The sequence below is a fragment of the Daucus carota genome, chromosome 1, assembly GCF_001625215.2.
Source record: "Daucus carota subsp. sativus chromosome 1, DH1 v3.0, whole genome shotgun sequence".
Lineage (NCBI taxonomy): Eukaryota > Viridiplantae > Streptophyta > Magnoliopsida > Apiales > Apiaceae > Daucus > Daucus carota.
In genome coordinates, this window is record NC_030381.2 from 55,979,572 (window position 1) to 55,996,322 (window position 16,751).

Sequence of the window (16,751 nt, forward strand, 5' to 3'; positions counted from 1 at the left end):
GGGGAGTAAATCTCGATTAATCCCGTCAAAACCAATGAAGACTAGTAGTACTACTCGTATTAGAAGCTTTCCGTTGAGCCAGTTAAATCGGAGCACACACAAAAAGGAATTCCACTGAATTTGAAGTAGCTTGCAAGCCAACTTTACCAAAGCTGCTGAGCTGACGAATGACGATGATGACCCACACCACATAATTAATTACCAGTACTTCTTAGTAACTGCCGAACCAAACAAGTAGTGAGTGATATTTATGGATCCCCCACTACCAAAACTCCCTTATTAACAATTCAAATACTACGACTACCATTTTATCTCTTCCCCTCCTCATTTGAGCGATGACTGTGAATACATTTTTATCCATTTTTATTTTCTGCATTTTATTATGCTTCGGCCTCATTCAATCCGCTCCTGAAACGGCTTTGGTCACTCATCTTCCTGGTTTCAATGGAGCTTTTCCTTCCAAACACTATTCAGGGTTGCTAATACTCTACTATTTCTTTTATTTGTTTTTTAATTTTGTTTTTGATGATGCTTTAATTCTTTTTTATGTTGTTTGGATTGGATTAGGTATGTGCCAATAGGTGCAGCTGATGGGAAGAAATTGTTTTACTATTTTGTTCTTTCTGAGAGAAACCCAACGGAGGATCCTGTTGTTCTCTGGCTTAATGGCGGCCCAGGTTGCTCCAGCTTTGATGGCTTTGTATATGAGCACGGTATGCTTCTTTCTTTATTCCCATCCCCTATTCACTTTCTTCTATGTTATGAGAATGATTTAATTATAGTGCTATCTATTTCTGATCAATGTAACTGATTAATATTTCGGGGTTTTATCAAACAAGGGTCGATGCACAATCTTTCTTTCTGTGTTGTTCTGCGTGTGGTCTTGAATTAGTTTTGTATGGGTGTTTCAATTGAATTAGACATTTCTTATTTGCTCTAGTTTATGGGTGTTTTACTTGAATTAGACATATCCTTTTTCTGCTTCATGGATACTGTAGATTGAGTTCTATTTGTGATCAGGGTTTGAATCTGATCAGTTTCCTTACCTCCAATCCACCACATGTTGCTATTTGTCCTTATCTTCCATTATAATTGCGTGTATGTTGTTGAGGTAGCAATACTCTTGAAACCTTGTGGTGTCAGGAGGATGACTCAATTGGATTATATATCCCTTTCAACATATGTGATATTCCCAGATTGCTAAGTTCAATACTAGTGTACGGTGTTCCAAGTCTAGACTAGTAATACTTCCAAGTTTCTTCATCAATTAACTTTAGCTTCGTAAAGATTCTTGAAATTAAGTGCTGAAAGCGAGTGTCATGATGCACTACCCAATTTATCTCTTTTACAATTCCATCTCTTTCATGTTTATCAGTTTATGTAATCTATCTTTTTATTGTACTTTAGTAAATTAAAGATTTAATCATATGTAGGACGCACAAATTGTAAACAAAAAGGTAAAGGAAAACACTTTATTATTTGAATAAGTGCGCAAGATAATATGTATGACTATGTTCTGCAGGTCCCTTTAATTTTGAAAAGGGAGATTCACAGAATAGCCTTCCCAAACTTCATCTGAATCCTTACAGCTGGTCCAAGGTTATAATCTAACTAGTGAAAGTAAAATCCGTTTCTTTACATGATGAGCAGGAGCCCCCCTCCCCCCCAAAAAAAAAAACACATACAGTCACACACACACACATGTGTGTGTCATTGCCTAAATGTGATCTTTGGTTAATGGCTTTTGCCTTCCAGGTCTCCAACATCATATATTTAGACTCTCCTGCTGGTGTTGGATTCTCATATTCTGGAAATGAAAGTGACTACATAACTGGAGACCAAAAAACCGCTATTGACTCTCACAAATTTCTCCTTAAGGTATGTAGTATGTAAAATTAGAGGTAGAGGATAACAGAGCATACAAGTCTGTTAATATTATTAGAGAAAATGGGAGGTGAGTGGCTACTTACTCCTAAATGGGACCAGGTTTACTTAAGGTTCAAAATTATGAGTAGGAAATAGCATTCCTCTCAAAGGTGCCACTCTTCTACCTCGTAGTATAGGACAATTAACAGTATTATTATTGTTTTTGTAATTCTATTGTCTGGAGCATCTAGCTAACTGCTGCTTTTGTGCTTAGTGGTTTGAGCTGTACCCAGAGTTTCTTGACAATCCATTTTATATTGTCGGTGAATCATATGCGGGAATATACGTACCAACCCTGTCCTTTGAAGTGGTCAAAGGTACTGCTTTAAATATTTGAACCCGCATATCCTCTGAGGGAAATACCTAACTTAAATTCGGGGTGTTTTTGTAGGTATTGATGCCAATGTAAAGCCTGCAGTGAATTTTAAGGTATGTCAAATGTTCTTTTTTCTCCTTAATCCTATGTTTTCAGCTGCAACTTAGATATGTCATATATACAGGGTTATATGGTTGGAAATGGATGTACTGATGACAAATTTGATGGTAATGCTCTTGTTCCATTTGCACATGGAATGGGCCTCATTTCAGATGAACTTTATCAGGTGTGTGACTTTTCTATTGTGTTTAAAGGTATACAAAAGGAAAATACAGATATCACGGCTAAGATATATTTAAACCTTACTTGTACCATCTTCCATGAAGACGAAATATCTACATTACTTTATGTTGTTGGATCCAGTGATCATCTTCTAATAATAGATCGCCATGTAATTGTTTTATACAAATTTAATTAACGTATTACACTTGTAGGAGCTTTATATGGCACCATCTAAGACACACAATTGCAAAGTTGTCTTTTATCACCTTTTTTAACTTCTTTATGCTTATTAGTTATTACATGTTACAGGAGGTTATTACTGAGTGTCAGGGAAATTTTTATAATCCTGCAAATGACAACTGTGAAAGCAAACTTGGGAAAGTTGATCGTGTAAGAGACTGTTTTTTTTTTTTTTTTTGATCTTTACATACATTGTCCTTTAAACTTCTTTTGTGATTTTATGAGTGCAGGAAATCTCGGGTTTAAACATTTACGATATTCTTGAACCATGTTATCATGGCTCAGAGAATAAAATCACAACTGTTACCACGAGATTGCCGCAAAGCTTTAGGAAATTGGGGGAGACGGAAAGACCTCTTCCCGTGAGAACAAGAATGTTTGGCCGTGCATGGCCATTAAGAGCTACGGTGAGGGATGGAATTGTTCCAACTTGGCCCCAACTTCTGAACAGTGGAAATGTCCCATGCACAGTAAGTACTCCTTTGCTTCATATGCTGGTTTCTGCAATAGTTTTTTTCACAATAGCATATACTCATATTATGCTAGTTCTTCGAAAAGATTTAACTGATTTGTGCTTGTGAGAATGTTAATAACACCTTAAGTTCATGATCCTTTGGTCGTCATTTATGTCTGCAATCTCTTAGCTTTTGATTCTTTTATGGTACGTGTATATGTGTGTCTCTAAATAATTTATTGAAAAGAAAAATTTATGCTTGGAAACACAATTTCTTTAAACAATTCCAATTTAAACAAGCCTTAATCAGAACCAAAAGTTTATTTGAGTAGCCTCTCCCAGAGTGGGAAACAATAACCATAGCAAAGTTCTAGTCAACCAATTTGTTCTTATCCAGTGAAATGCATATTTTTGCTTCATATGCCTGTTGCGGCAAAATAAATCCATCTACAATGATTGGCTAGCCGCGTTTCTGGAATTGATCATGGTATGTTATCATTTTATATCAAAATTCAGGATGATGAAGTTGCAACTTCGTGGCTGAATGATGAAACAGTTAGAAAAGCAATTCATGCTGAACAAGTAAGCTTCACCCATCTCAACTTGTAGAAGCTGTTAAAGCAGTGATTTACTAACTTGAAATTGTTACATAGGCAAGTGTGGCAGGCGAATGGGTGTTGTGCACGGGCAGAATTTCATTTAGGCATGATACTGGCAGTATGATTAAATATCACAGGAACCTCACTTCCCGTGGTATCCGGGCACTCATATTCAGGTAGTGTTTCATGTCCACAGTTGACTAGTGTTCCATGATTTGCTTACATCTTTTCCTGGGCATTTCATTGTGTTAACCTAAGAGGCAAAGGGTTGTTCTCAAGCATAAGTAGAAAACTTAATTCTTGGCACCTACTTGACTCTTCAGCAGTGTAAGGTTTCCAGACAGAAATTAGCTTCATAGTTATAATGACTATACAAGGTAGATAAAGAAAAAAAAAAGGCGCGGCCTCTTTTCCATTTTGAATACTGAATATCGGCAGACAAAGGAGCTACTCTTGACATAAGATTTACAAGATGTATTACACGTGTATGGGTAAATAATCTTCACATACACCTAACACCTTTCAAGGTTGCTATCCTCGACTATCTGAAAATCTATGCAAATTATACTATCAAACTCTTGGAAAGTGGAAATTGTATTAATTTATGATAAGACAATAAAAAACTAGAAGAAAGGGAGTTCTGTAGAAAGGGATGGAGATTTGTCACAAGTACTTGTGGTTATTTTTTTGTCAGGATACTTGTGGTTATTTCACTTATTTCTGTATAAATTTGTTTTATTTTATGATGGGGTAAATATATGCACTTCTATGACATTAATTATCAATTTATCACACAACTGATGATTGTTTCGGCAACCCTAATCTCCCATCAGCGGGGACCATGATATGTGTGTTCCCTACACTGGAAGTGAAGCCTGGACAAGATCAATGGGATATGAAATTGTGGATGAGTGGAGGCCATGGATTGTAAAAGAACAAGTTGCTGGGTATGAACACTTCCAGTCCATTTAAAAATGTATCAGAGTATCCCATCCCCCTCTATGTTAGATGCATATTAATGACAGAGTATTTGAATACATGGTTAAATCATTCTTACAACTTGCTGATCCCAGGTACATCCAAGGATACGGCAACAATCTTACTTTCCTCACTGTAAAGGTATATCCGCAGCCCTTCCCATTTGTTTAGTACTTAACCAGCTAAAATACATTCCCTTGATCATGGATCCATTCTCATCTTCTGTGATATTGTGACAGGGTTCTGGTCATACAGTCCCAGAGTATAAACCTGCAGAGGCACTGGCATTCTATAGCCGTTGGCTTGCCGGGGAAAAGATATGAGATCGAGAACCATGATGTTCCACTGAGCGTTCAAAATAAGGATATAACTCCCTGATTTATTAAACAGATGATTTAATATAAACATACAAGAAAGATACACGACAGTAATCTTAAGAGTCGAGCAAAATTGGATTTGGAACATCAAATTGAAGAAGCTTGATATACTGTAACGTTATAAACTATTATGTGGAATAGATAAATTATTTCTCTGCTAGTGTAATACAATGTGCAACTCATTTGAAGAGTACATGTGCAATAATAGACGTGTATATGTCTATGATGGACTCCGGGTTCCTCACATATAAATGTCACACGAATGTTAGAACATACTCCAGATTTTGATTGCTGTAGGCCTGTAGCTGATATGAATAACTGGGGTTTATATTATAAATTATTTTTATCGCCGATTAATATAGGTTCTTTAAGAGGTTTTTTCGAGATAAATCATATTTTTTATTTTTATTACCAATGATTAAATATTTAATAATTGTAAGAAAACATATACCAGTATGTTTTTATTGCATGAAATAAATTATGCGAAAACGAAAATTTTAGCAAAAACAAGAAAAAGGAATAGTCGGGCCACATATTAATTGCTTTATGGGCCAAGCCAAGGCCCAATAGGCTTCAGCATTAAAAACCCTAACCTGGCTGGATGGAGCCTGTATATATATACGTCTCTCTATGTATCAGCAGCTTGCGTCGTTGCCGTCAACACTTCCCTTGAGAACCTCCTAAGCTTGTATGTTGTATCTATCTATTATATTCTGTATCTATTTCTCATTCAGCGGCAGCAAGTCAGCTTCTTGACTGGAATTCGGCTAAGAGCCCACGGTTCAGTCAATTATTGTAGATTCTACAACTTGCGAGAAGAATAACAGATTTGTTAGTTAGTATCACTCGCCTGAATATGATCTGCATCTGATTATTCAGGCCCTTATTATACTTTCACACCTTAAAACGCTTTTTTCTTTATCTGAATGGTTAAGCAAGTCAGCTTCTTGACTGAATCTCGATTCATAGACTACGGTTCAGTCAATTATTGTACTTGTACAGCTTGCGATAACGATATAATCTAGTCAGTATCACTCGCCTGAATATGATTTTTTGCTGATTATTCAGGCCCTTATTATACTGTCACAAATTCTATTTTGTGTAAAATAATTGATTTGGATTGTGTGACTGCAAACTCACTCTGTCCCATAACAAATCATGTTGTGAGGCAATTTCTTGGTTTGCTATATTGATTTTTATCAATCCGATTTGACTCGTCTAAGTGATCTTCTCTCGGTGATCATGTAAGACACATAATTGGATTACATTTCAGTGTTTAATCGTTTAAATCTCGTTATGAAATTGTTTTTATCAACTTTGTAAATGTTTTTAAAAAAAATTCAATCTCTCTAATTTCGTTTCGTGATCAATTTGATTGGTATTCATGACATCTGAAGTTGAAATTGAAACAGTAATTGTTATCTGAGATATTTGTTTCTAACAAAGAACTGATAGTTTCGAGAACCAAGCTCACTGGGATATTCCGAAAAAACGATCAAGTGCTTTGTCTAACACTCCAACAAGAGACCTAGGTTGTGCCTTGAGAAATGAGAAGGGATAAGACTTAAGAGTCGGAGGAAGTTTGTTCAGGACAAAACAGGAAAGAAATACTTCCTCCATCCCCCTGAGTTGCCTGAGTTGTATACATTGGGGGACGGGGACGCGGCACAGATTTTAGTGCTACTGTTTTTTAAATTTTTTTTTTTTTTTGAATTGAAGTTTGGATATTATAATTTTATAAAAAAAAAAATCTCAAAAATAAGTTACGGAATTATATTTTATAAGAGCATTGAAATGCGTCGAGCAGTAAAAAAAACGTATAGAATTAAATGGGACAGAGGGAGTATAATTTTATGCAGTGTTGTAAAAAGCGGGAATCGGACTTAGTCGGTCAAGGCACCGTCTAGCGATTAATCGGATAATCGGAGATTAATCGGAGTGATTAATCGGATCATTAATCGTAATCAATTTAATATTATTTTTTAAATAATATATATTAATATAATTATATATAGTATAAATTTATAGTCATATAAAATCAAAAGATTAATGATTTTTTATAAAACAAAACATGCCTTTATATACATATACAAGTCCAGTTATCTCATATATAAACTTGAATTTGATTGAATCTGCGAAGGAAGATATTGCAAATTTATGTAATTAGAGTTTAAAGTTAATATTGAAAGAGTGAAAGGTAATAAAACAACTTTAATTTATGCATTTCCGTGCCTTTTGTTTTATTTAAAATTAAATTTTAGAATTTTAAGATTTTTTTACTTTTTATTTTTAATTTTTTTAAATTCATCGATTTTTGACCGACTTTTTTCCGATTAATTCCGACTTTTGACCGATTAATCCCGATTTTCAGAAAAAACGATTTTTTCACCGATTAACGCTTAATCGAGACGGTGGCCGACCGAACAACGATTAATCGGCGATTAATCGGTGATTAATCCCGATTAATCGCCGACTTTTAGAACACTGATTTTATGTGATTAAACTAATAATTTAAAAAGGAAAAAAAATAATAATTTTACTATAAAAGACTTCATAAAAATGTTAAAAGAATCGAGTGAGGTATGTTTAGAACAGTTTTTAGTTTAGTTTTACATCTCCGGATAGTAATAGTAGAAGGGTTTTTCTAATGTGTGTTCAAAGGACACATAATAAAATACTAAATTTGATTAGTTTTGTAAATTTTTATTGGTGTAATTGCATGATGTTTCATTCATATCTATGATTAGATGATTAATAAAAATGCACCGAATTCGTAGGATTATTACTTGTTGTATGCCCATAAGCATATCATAAAAAAATCGATAATAGAAATGACTTATGTTTTAAATATTTTTTTGAGTATTTTGGTTTTCATATGCGCAAGAATACAACAAGCACAAAATTAGATAAATTGGTCTTATTTTAATTTGATTTACACTCTTAACAATGATGGACCTTTCTATCTACAACAATCACACTAATTAAAATATAAAATAGTTCAAACAAATTGAATATAATTATATATAACATCTCAAGCCAATGGCTAAATGCATACCGGATCTAACAATCCCATCACGGGTCGGCTAAAAAAGGCTAGCAAATTAGTATACATTAATGATTTGCTTGTGCTTATAAAAACTCAAATACTTTGTTGTCTAATTAATGTCGGATGTTACAAACACCCCTCTTATAGATTCGACGTCCTCGTCGAATTCACTAATACTTTACGAAACGAAACATGGGCAGTGTCTCTGCACTTCCGGGTCAATGAGAGCTCTGATACCATTTATAACATCCAAGTTCACGATTAGATACATACCGAATCCAACAACTCATCACAAGTCGGTTCAAAAGTGCTAGCAAATTGGTATACATTAATTATTTATTTGTGCTTATAAAACCCCAAATACTCACTTATTTAATTGATGTAAGATGTGATATTGTATATGTAATTTTGTATCTATTATTTCATCCTTCTCATTTTAATATTTTTTTTAATAAATTTCACATATATTAAGAAAAATTTAATGTGATGTTTTATTATCATCGTCATCACTAAAATTGTATTAATTACTAATATTACCAAATTTTTATTCATTTTATTAAATTTACATAATTATTTCTTTATCTTTGAAAATTTTGTGAATTAATGATAGTCAAAATTTGAATACTAAAATTGTATTAATTACTAATATTACCAAATTTTTATTCATTTTATTAAATTTACATAATTATTTGTTTATTTTTGAAAATTTTGTGAATTAATGATAGTCAAAATTTGAAATAGTATAAAAATTGCATTCAAAAAAGAAGAAGACAAATATCATTAAAAAAAAAAATTCACAAATAAGACTACTGTAAAAAGGACAAGGATGAAGTATATTCATAGTTTCATACGAGGAGTTGCTTGTAAAGAATTGTTTGTAAATGCATCATGTGTTTTAGGAAGGCGCTCTCATGTCCTAAAATACGTCAGGAAAGGATTATAATATAGATTTTTTTTAAAAAAAAATTCGCTGACTTGTTATTGCCCCATATTAAGCAGTGTTACAGAAATTGACAGTCAAACCTAATCGGTTGAGTTGCCGATTCAGTAATTAATCGAAAATTGGAGATTAATCGGAGTGAAAATCGGATTTATTTTTATATTAAAATATTATTTAATATTTAGTTATTATTATATTAGCTATTTAGCAACTAATATATTTACTATATACATAAACTCTATAATTATTCCTATTTAAAGTAATATAGTATTTTAATTTTTAATAATTTATCATATATACTTCGATTAAGGAATATATATATAAGGATTAATCGGATTTCAAAAATCGAATCGGTGGCCGACTTTGCAGGAGATTAATCGGTTAAATCGGAGATTTTTAGAACACTATATTAAGTAGGGAAAATAGATTTTTTTGTCACTGAACTTATTATGTTTTTAGAAACTTGCCACTCAACTAATATTTTTTTCCTTTTAATCACTGATGTTAGGTTTGGATTTGTTTTTAGTCACTAACTTAGGTTCGGATATGATTATTAGCATTGTGATAATTTTTCTTAGCATCATAAATACATAATGATAGTATATAATTTTTTGATAATATGATGTATGTTTATATCTTTGTATATAGCAATAATAACATAAAATGAGGTGATATAATATTAAAATCAGGAAAAATCGTAATTAGAATTCTAGAAATTCATTAAATCATCAGTATGGAATCAATGACTTCAAATAATTTACGCTCTCCATGATAAAATAAAGTCTAATTGAGTGATACGATGCATCATCTTTCACTATTAAAGTTTTAATCACCTAGTTCAGTCTAAGATCTCTCTTAAATTTATCCTCATAATTTTTAATAACTTTATCTTATTATAACTTTCAAGATAAAGATAAATAAATAGAGAGGAAAACTTAATCTTCAATGATTTATGAGATTTTCTTTTTGCGTATAAAAATTCAAACACTAAATTTTTATTCGGAAGAAAAAATAAAATAATTTATGAGAGTACACTTTTAGAAACCGTAAAATGCGTGTTTAACTCTTATCACCGAAGATAAACGATCTTGGGTACATAAAAGTACTATATATAAAGATAGACATATATCAAATCATCAAAATATTATAGGTTATCATATATTTTAATAATATTACAAAGAATTAATATAATGGTAATAATCAAATCCGAACCTAATTTTAGTGGCAAAAAAAATTCTGAACCTAACATCAGTGACCAAAAGGAAAAAAAAAATTAGTTGAGTGGCAAATTTCTAAAAACATAATAAGTTCGGTGACAAAAAAATCTATTTTCCCTAGTAAGTATCAACTCTTTTCTAATAGTTAAAGGTTGGTCCACAAAACGAGCCACTTTTTTGAGTCCATTAAGAAGAGGAGTCTAGTACTGAAGTCCAAACCGCGAATAGGCCACAAAACGGGTTTCCGTATTTTGGCAGGCCCAACCCAGAGCAGCCCAGAACAGTTGATGAAAGTTGAGCAAAGAGAAATGAATCCTGCTGTGAATTTGTGAGAGCGAGGGAGAAGAAAATGGTGATGATGGTAAGGGGATTGCTAAAACATGCTTCCAAGAGTGTTTTGAATTCCAAGCAGCCGCTGAAGAATGCGTTGTTTAATCATTCTTACTACATCTACACTCCCTTGTTTTCGAGAAAACAGAGGTACGGTACTCCCCCTTCTCTTGTCGAGAAAACATTATTGATATAAATGTATTTACGACATGAATTCGACTTGATATAGTCATGTATATGAATTGTTGGTGTATTTTAATCTACATCTTTGCTAAGCTAATCTCTTGTTATACTAGCTTTAAGGCATTCTGTCAAGTACCTGGTGTATCACCACTTTATGAATTGGAAAAGTTTGGCCCTAGAGGAAGACACTCCATCCACACAACTCGCTGGTTGAACAGATTCGAGGAACCTGTGAATCCGGAAGAGCCTACTGGGCACACGGAGGGCTCTGCCGATGGTAAAACTAAGAGGATAAAATTAAAAGGGAAACGAGCCGTTGTCAAGTGGTTAAAGTTCTTCAGGTTTAAGAAGAAAAAGGAGTATGAACGAATGACTGCGGAAGAAAAAATTCTGTATAAACTGAGAAAGGTAATTTTCATTTATAAATTCTTTCTTTTGAGAATTAAAAGCAAACAGTATATAGGAGATTTTTTATATGTTACTACCTGGCCTTTACTAGCAGTGTTCTGAGATGTACTGCTAGCATCACTTCTGAATGTGTCAAATTATTTGCATCCGTATCTTTCAGAACAAGTACCTTATGTGAGTAATGTTCACATGCTGTAAAATCTTCATAACTAACTTAGCAACTAAGTTAAAGAACTGATCAGAAGTAAACTATATTGTTTTGTGCTCTGCTAAGCTAGAATTGAAGGTGGGACATATCATTTAGCTATACTGATTATGCCATGTGTACCCGGTTTTCGATCAATTATGAAAAGAGCATGATCATAGTATTTGCTTGTCAGTTGCATATTATAATGTCTATTAGCATTGTGACATCTCCTTTTCAGGCTCGGAAAAAGGAAGAAAGGTATGTTGAAGCTCTTAGGAAACTTGAGCCTAAGGAATCAGCAGAAACAAAACATGACCCAGAGATATTAACACCGGAAGAGCACTTTTTCTTTTTAAAGATGGGGCAGAAAAGCAAGAACTATGTACCAGTTGGAAGACGAGGAATATATCAAGGAGTAATCCTGAACATGCACTTGCACTGGAAGAAGCACCAGACTTTACAAGTAGTGGTCAAGACATTCTCACCAGAGGAGGTGAGGGAGATTGCAGTAGAGCTTGCAAGATTGACTGGAGGGATTGTTCTTGACATTCAGGAAGATAATACCATTATAATGTACAGAGGGAAGAACTATACTCAGCCACCAACAGAGATAATGTCACCAAGAATCACTCTCCCTAGGAAGAAGGTATGTGCTTCACTGTTCTTCACTGTATCTGTTAGCACTTCCCACAAATTAGTGAAAGATCGTGATCTTAAAGTATCACTTGATGTCCATACATGCTAATAGTTCAACAAATCTCACAACGCGTCCATATCATGTTAATAGTTAAACAAGTCTCATCATCTTATTTGTCCATATTCTTGGTTCCGCCATTGTGGAGACGTACACACAATCTATTTTTTTATTTTTGTTTTATGCGTATCTACCATATCATATGGATTGGTTGACGTGGTTACTTGACTTAAAATCTCTTTTCCAAGGGGCTAATCAGCTTCATAAACATGTGTATTATTTTTGGAGTGCTTGATTTCCTTGGATAAAGTCGAGTTTATAAGAATGTGTGCACATTGCAAAATACAAATGTTTCTCTTTTACTTGATATTTTTTTTTGGTTCTTGGTGGAAAGTTAGTTGTTTAGTACAGAGATAATCCTTGGCAGGCAATCCACATATATAAATATACTTCAATGGACAGGCACCATGATTCTCTTATTTGACTATTATACTATGAAAGCCAAATTTGAACTATGGTCAGTTGATACTTTAGGCCAGACGGTCAAATAAAAATAAATAATGAGTTTTTGAAATCGGTTCTGAAATTGTATATGCAACAAGTTTCTGAGTTGATGTGTGACTTGATCTAAATATACTGGGTTGATGTTAGTTTAAAAATATTATATTATTATATGTACATGATAGTGCCTTGCAATAGTTTGCAACAGTTGTATGCTTGATACATGTTTTTCACTAACGCAGGCTTTAGACAAATCCAAGTACCGGGATGGCCTTCGAGCCGTAAGGAAGTATATACCAAGACTTGAGCAGGACATTGATCTTCTTCGAGCCAGGGCTGAAAACCAAGCTGAAAGTAATTTCGGGTTAACTGAAGAAAGCCAAACTAAAAATATGCCCGGGCTTACCAGCAACACCCAATTGACTGACATTACAACTTGCAACTCTGGAAACCTTTCCAAAGAACAATTGGAAGGCTCCTTAAAGCTACAAGAACTAATGGCTCAAAATGATGGATGCCATGAGGATGATGATTCCACAACGCATTCAGGTATAGATTCGGATTCTGAAGCCCTGTCAGATATTTTTGAGACGGAGTCTGATACTGAATATGAGAAGGAAGAAAAAAATTTATACTTAGATGAGTTTGACAAGATCCCTGCAAGGAATGAAGGGCAAGCAGATGATTTTGAAGTACACCTGCGTCAAATATCCGCAGATTCAAAAATGGAAAAGTCATGGGAAAAGGATACTGAAATACCCAACCTTGATGAGGTTGATAGGATGGTTCTGCGAGCAGCTTCTCTTTTAAAGAAAAAGAGAAGATGAAACTGATTATATTTGAATTTTATGGCTAATTGGATTGTTTCAAAAGTTTCAATATATTACTAGTTCTTTGGTTTAGTTGTATAGTTGAACTCCGTTAAAATATAAATTGCAAATCTGGTTACAGTCCATTTTCCACAATTGCCTTCTTTTACTATCATCTTAAATGCAATATATGTGATTCATACTCATTTATAAAAGAGTAACTGTATAACTTGCTTTTGCAGAGTCAGAAAGATACACTATAACACTTTAATAAGCAGACAGCACATGGTACAAAAGCTCTAAAAGTCTAGCAAGCAATTGATTTTATCATGTTGCTAACAAGCTGATGGGAATTGACCAACAAGATCAGCACTTGAAACACTAATCCACAACTTCTCATGTTACATTTCAGCATCATCGTAACTTATATCATCGTACATACATTGACAAATGATGATGCTCTTGGAATTGTCTAAAAACAAGCAATCATGGCACATTTGGTTTGCTCAGCTTTAAATGATGACGTTGTAACCCGCATCTTGGAATTGTCTAAAAACAAGCAATCATGGCACATTTGGTTTGCTCAGCTTTAAATGATGACGTTGTAACCCTCGACAACCCTACCACCCATACTTGGCTTGTGTTTCAGCTTTGGTGAGGAATCCTTTGGCTCTCCTCTCTGCGAGCTCCATCTCCTTCTGCCTCATGTCAAAATACAGAGTACCAATCTGATGCTTCCTCTTGTGCAACTTTGAAGGCTTCCCTTTGGCAGAAACAGGCTACACAATAGAAGAAGCGCCAATAAGAAAGACATTTCATTTCAGGTATCAAGCTGAACATTTTCTTTTTATAAAATGGAACAGTCACACTTACAAAGACATTTACAATCTCATGTCTGCGACATGTGCTACGTCAAGGTGAACGAAGATAGGAGGGGATCAAATGAAATTTAAATGTTCATAAATTTTCAGCATTCCTCCATTTTATTCCTACCAATGTAAACTAGAGCTCCAATCCAACTAGTCATACCCGAATTTGTGGGATTGAACTATACTTTGAATTGTACTAATGAAACGGTGGAAGGGATATATATTACTTCTGTAAAGAAGTACATAAAACTCTACTTCTTTCTGAAATAAGCCCTTATTTTTGTTGTCAAATAACGAATATGAAACAACTCTTTAACATTTACATCCAAATTTTTTTATAAAAAGCTGCATTTAAAAATAAATAAATAACAGCCGTTGCTAAACAAGCACAAAATAGTATCAAATTTATTCCTTTTCAACCAGATTCAATCCTCTCAACCAAAAGCCAAGGATTTGGTTACCAAAGCTTCGAACATTCATCCAGAAAAAAATTAAAAAATTCCACGTTCAAGCTCATAAGCCTGTTTGGTTAATTCAGATATATGTTAAAATCAACTTAATGCAAATTGTTATAATTTTAATATGACTTGACAAATATTAATCACTTTGACAAAATGTGATTTCTGGTATTTTCACTATTCTGATGTGATTATTATTACCTTTAACAAAAGACAAGTAAACTAATCAAACAGATCATAGCTTACAACTAAGAGAACAACTAACATCATCAAAATAACTCCAAGTAACAAGTTAATAAAGGGAATAAGGAGTTAAAACTCATGTAATCTGTTATTATTAAACAGATTAGAGATGGACAATATGAATCGATAATTATTTAATAAGTACGAGAATTTATTTGTGACTCTGCCGCTTCTCTGCAGGGATAGGTACTTATCCCTCTTTTTAACATTTTCCTCGCCCTGTACTACACCACAGCTTATAAGTTATATTCCAGTTTTTAAAAAGTAGCATGTAGGTTACTTATTTCTGTAAGTTGTTTAAGGCTTGTAATATGAATTGACAAAGATTAGTGTTACCCTCGGACAGGTAAGCCTGGTATTTTTATGCAATTCCTTTTTGAATTTTACTGTTTTGGAATTTATAAGGAAATAACTTCTACCTATTAAGCCATAGATAAATAAGTAACAAGGTAGCAAGGTAAAACCATATTCTAAGGGTGTAATCTAGGGCAACAAGGAAAATTAATCAAAAGATGGATAGACTAGTAAGGGCAAAAAAGAACCTGGTAAGAAGGACCGAATGCAATCCCAGTCAACTTGGCAGTGTCTTCCCTTGGTCTATTCTTCATCAACTCATCCTGCTTAACCTCAATCATCTCCGAAGGAAAATCATTCCTGCCTCTCTTTCCAGAATTTCTACCCATAATTTCTACTGGCATTGCTGGTGTCTCTGTTGTTGTGTTGGACTTATCAATCCATTTATTTTCATATTGTTGGCCGTAATTGGTGTCATAAGCAGGATAAGCAACATCATAATTAGCATAATTGTCCGTAGCGGGAGCCAAATTGGAAGCATCATCATAGGCAGGACCATACGCAGCAGCGTAAGTAGCATCATAAGGTGCATAATCATTACTAGGTGGAACCGCAATAGAAGTATCGGTAGCAGCAGCATTATATCCAGTACTAGCATAAGTATTGTAATTTGCATAGTTCTCATTCACCGAGTTATCAATAGGAATATTATCATTAAGTGGCTTAGTAGAAAGACTACCATGAGTAGAGGTCGCTGCAGGAGAGGCATCAGCTTCGAGAATCGATCGACGTGCAGTGCCCGAAGAGGAGGAGGAGGAACCGCCCAACGACATTGAGTTCTTGGGAGCAGGAATAATCGATGAGATGGATTTAAAAGAAGAATTGTTGATTAAATTCAAAGATTCTGAGTTTTTTCTTTGCTTCTCCTTTGCCACATCGTCATCGTCATCGTCTGGGGTGATTGGGTTAATGGGTGGGCGAAATTGGACGATTTTTTTTGGGATTTTGGGCGTGTCTATGGTTTGTGCTTTGGGCTTGGGAAGGGCAGAGAACAAAGAGGGTTTAGGGTTAGGTTGAGAAGGGGTTGTCGATTTGGGAGTGGTTTGTTGAGAAGAAGAAGAAGAAGGGGAGGGTTTAGAGAGATTTGATTTGGGAGGTGGGAGAGATGAGAATACAGATGGTTTTGAAGGAGGTGCAGGTGGGGGTTTGATTGAATTATTTTCTTCGTCATCCGAAGAAGATGCATAACTTGCTAGCAATGATTCCATCTAATCGCGAGAGAGAGAGAGAGAGCGGGGAGGGAGAGAGGGATTGAAGAAAGGGGAGTAGTAGAGAGGATAGAGACGGAATTAAGAAAAGAGAAAGGTAAGAGGGGAAGTTGGGGCCTGGGTTGGATATTA

The 16,751-nt window shown here is 34.3% G+C and overlaps 3 protein-coding genes across 3 annotated transcripts; 2 read left to right on the plus strand and 1 right to left on the minus strand.

Moving 5' to 3' along the window:
• Positions 1-5,395, plus strand: LOC108204914 (serine carboxypeptidase-like 20). The gene is made up of 14 exons (XM_017374602.2): positions 1-475; positions 568-713; positions 1,523-1,599; positions 1,756-1,878; positions 2,141-2,243; positions 2,318-2,355; positions 2,427-2,528; positions 2,834-2,914; positions 2,995-3,234; positions 3,735-3,800; positions 3,872-3,993; positions 4,651-4,764; positions 4,891-4,936; positions 5,035-5,395. Exons 1-14 carry the CDS (start codon positions 336-338, stop codon positions 5,116-5,118), a joined length of 1,482 nt encoding a protein of 493 aa, XP_017230091.1. The 5' UTR covers positions 1-335; the 3' UTR covers positions 5,119-5,395.
• Positions 5,396-10,096: 4,701 nt separating this feature from the next.
• LOC108204221 (uncharacterized CRM domain-containing protein At3g25440, chloroplastic) lies at positions 10,097-13,580 on the plus strand. Its single transcript, XM_017373549.2, has 4 exons — positions 10,097-10,855; positions 11,002-11,296; positions 11,722-12,129; positions 12,921-13,580. Exons 1-4 carry the CDS (start codon positions 10,725-10,727, stop codon positions 13,503-13,505), a joined length of 1,419 nt encoding a protein of 472 aa, XP_017229038.1. The 5' UTR covers positions 10,097-10,724; the 3' UTR covers positions 13,506-13,580.
• Positions 13,581-13,740: 160 nt separating this feature from the next.
• LOC108204222 (uncharacterized) lies at positions 13,741-16,721 on the minus strand. Its single transcript, XM_064086216.1, has 2 exons — positions 15,600-16,721; positions 13,741-14,266 (listed from the first exon to the last, which is right to left on the minus strand). The coding sequence occupies exons 1-2, from the start codon at positions 16,617-16,619 to the stop codon at positions 14,108-14,110; spliced, it is 1,179 nt and encodes a 392-aa protein (XP_063942286.1). The 5' UTR covers positions 16,620-16,721; the 3' UTR covers positions 13,741-14,107.
• Positions 16,722-16,751: the final 30 nt, after the last annotated feature.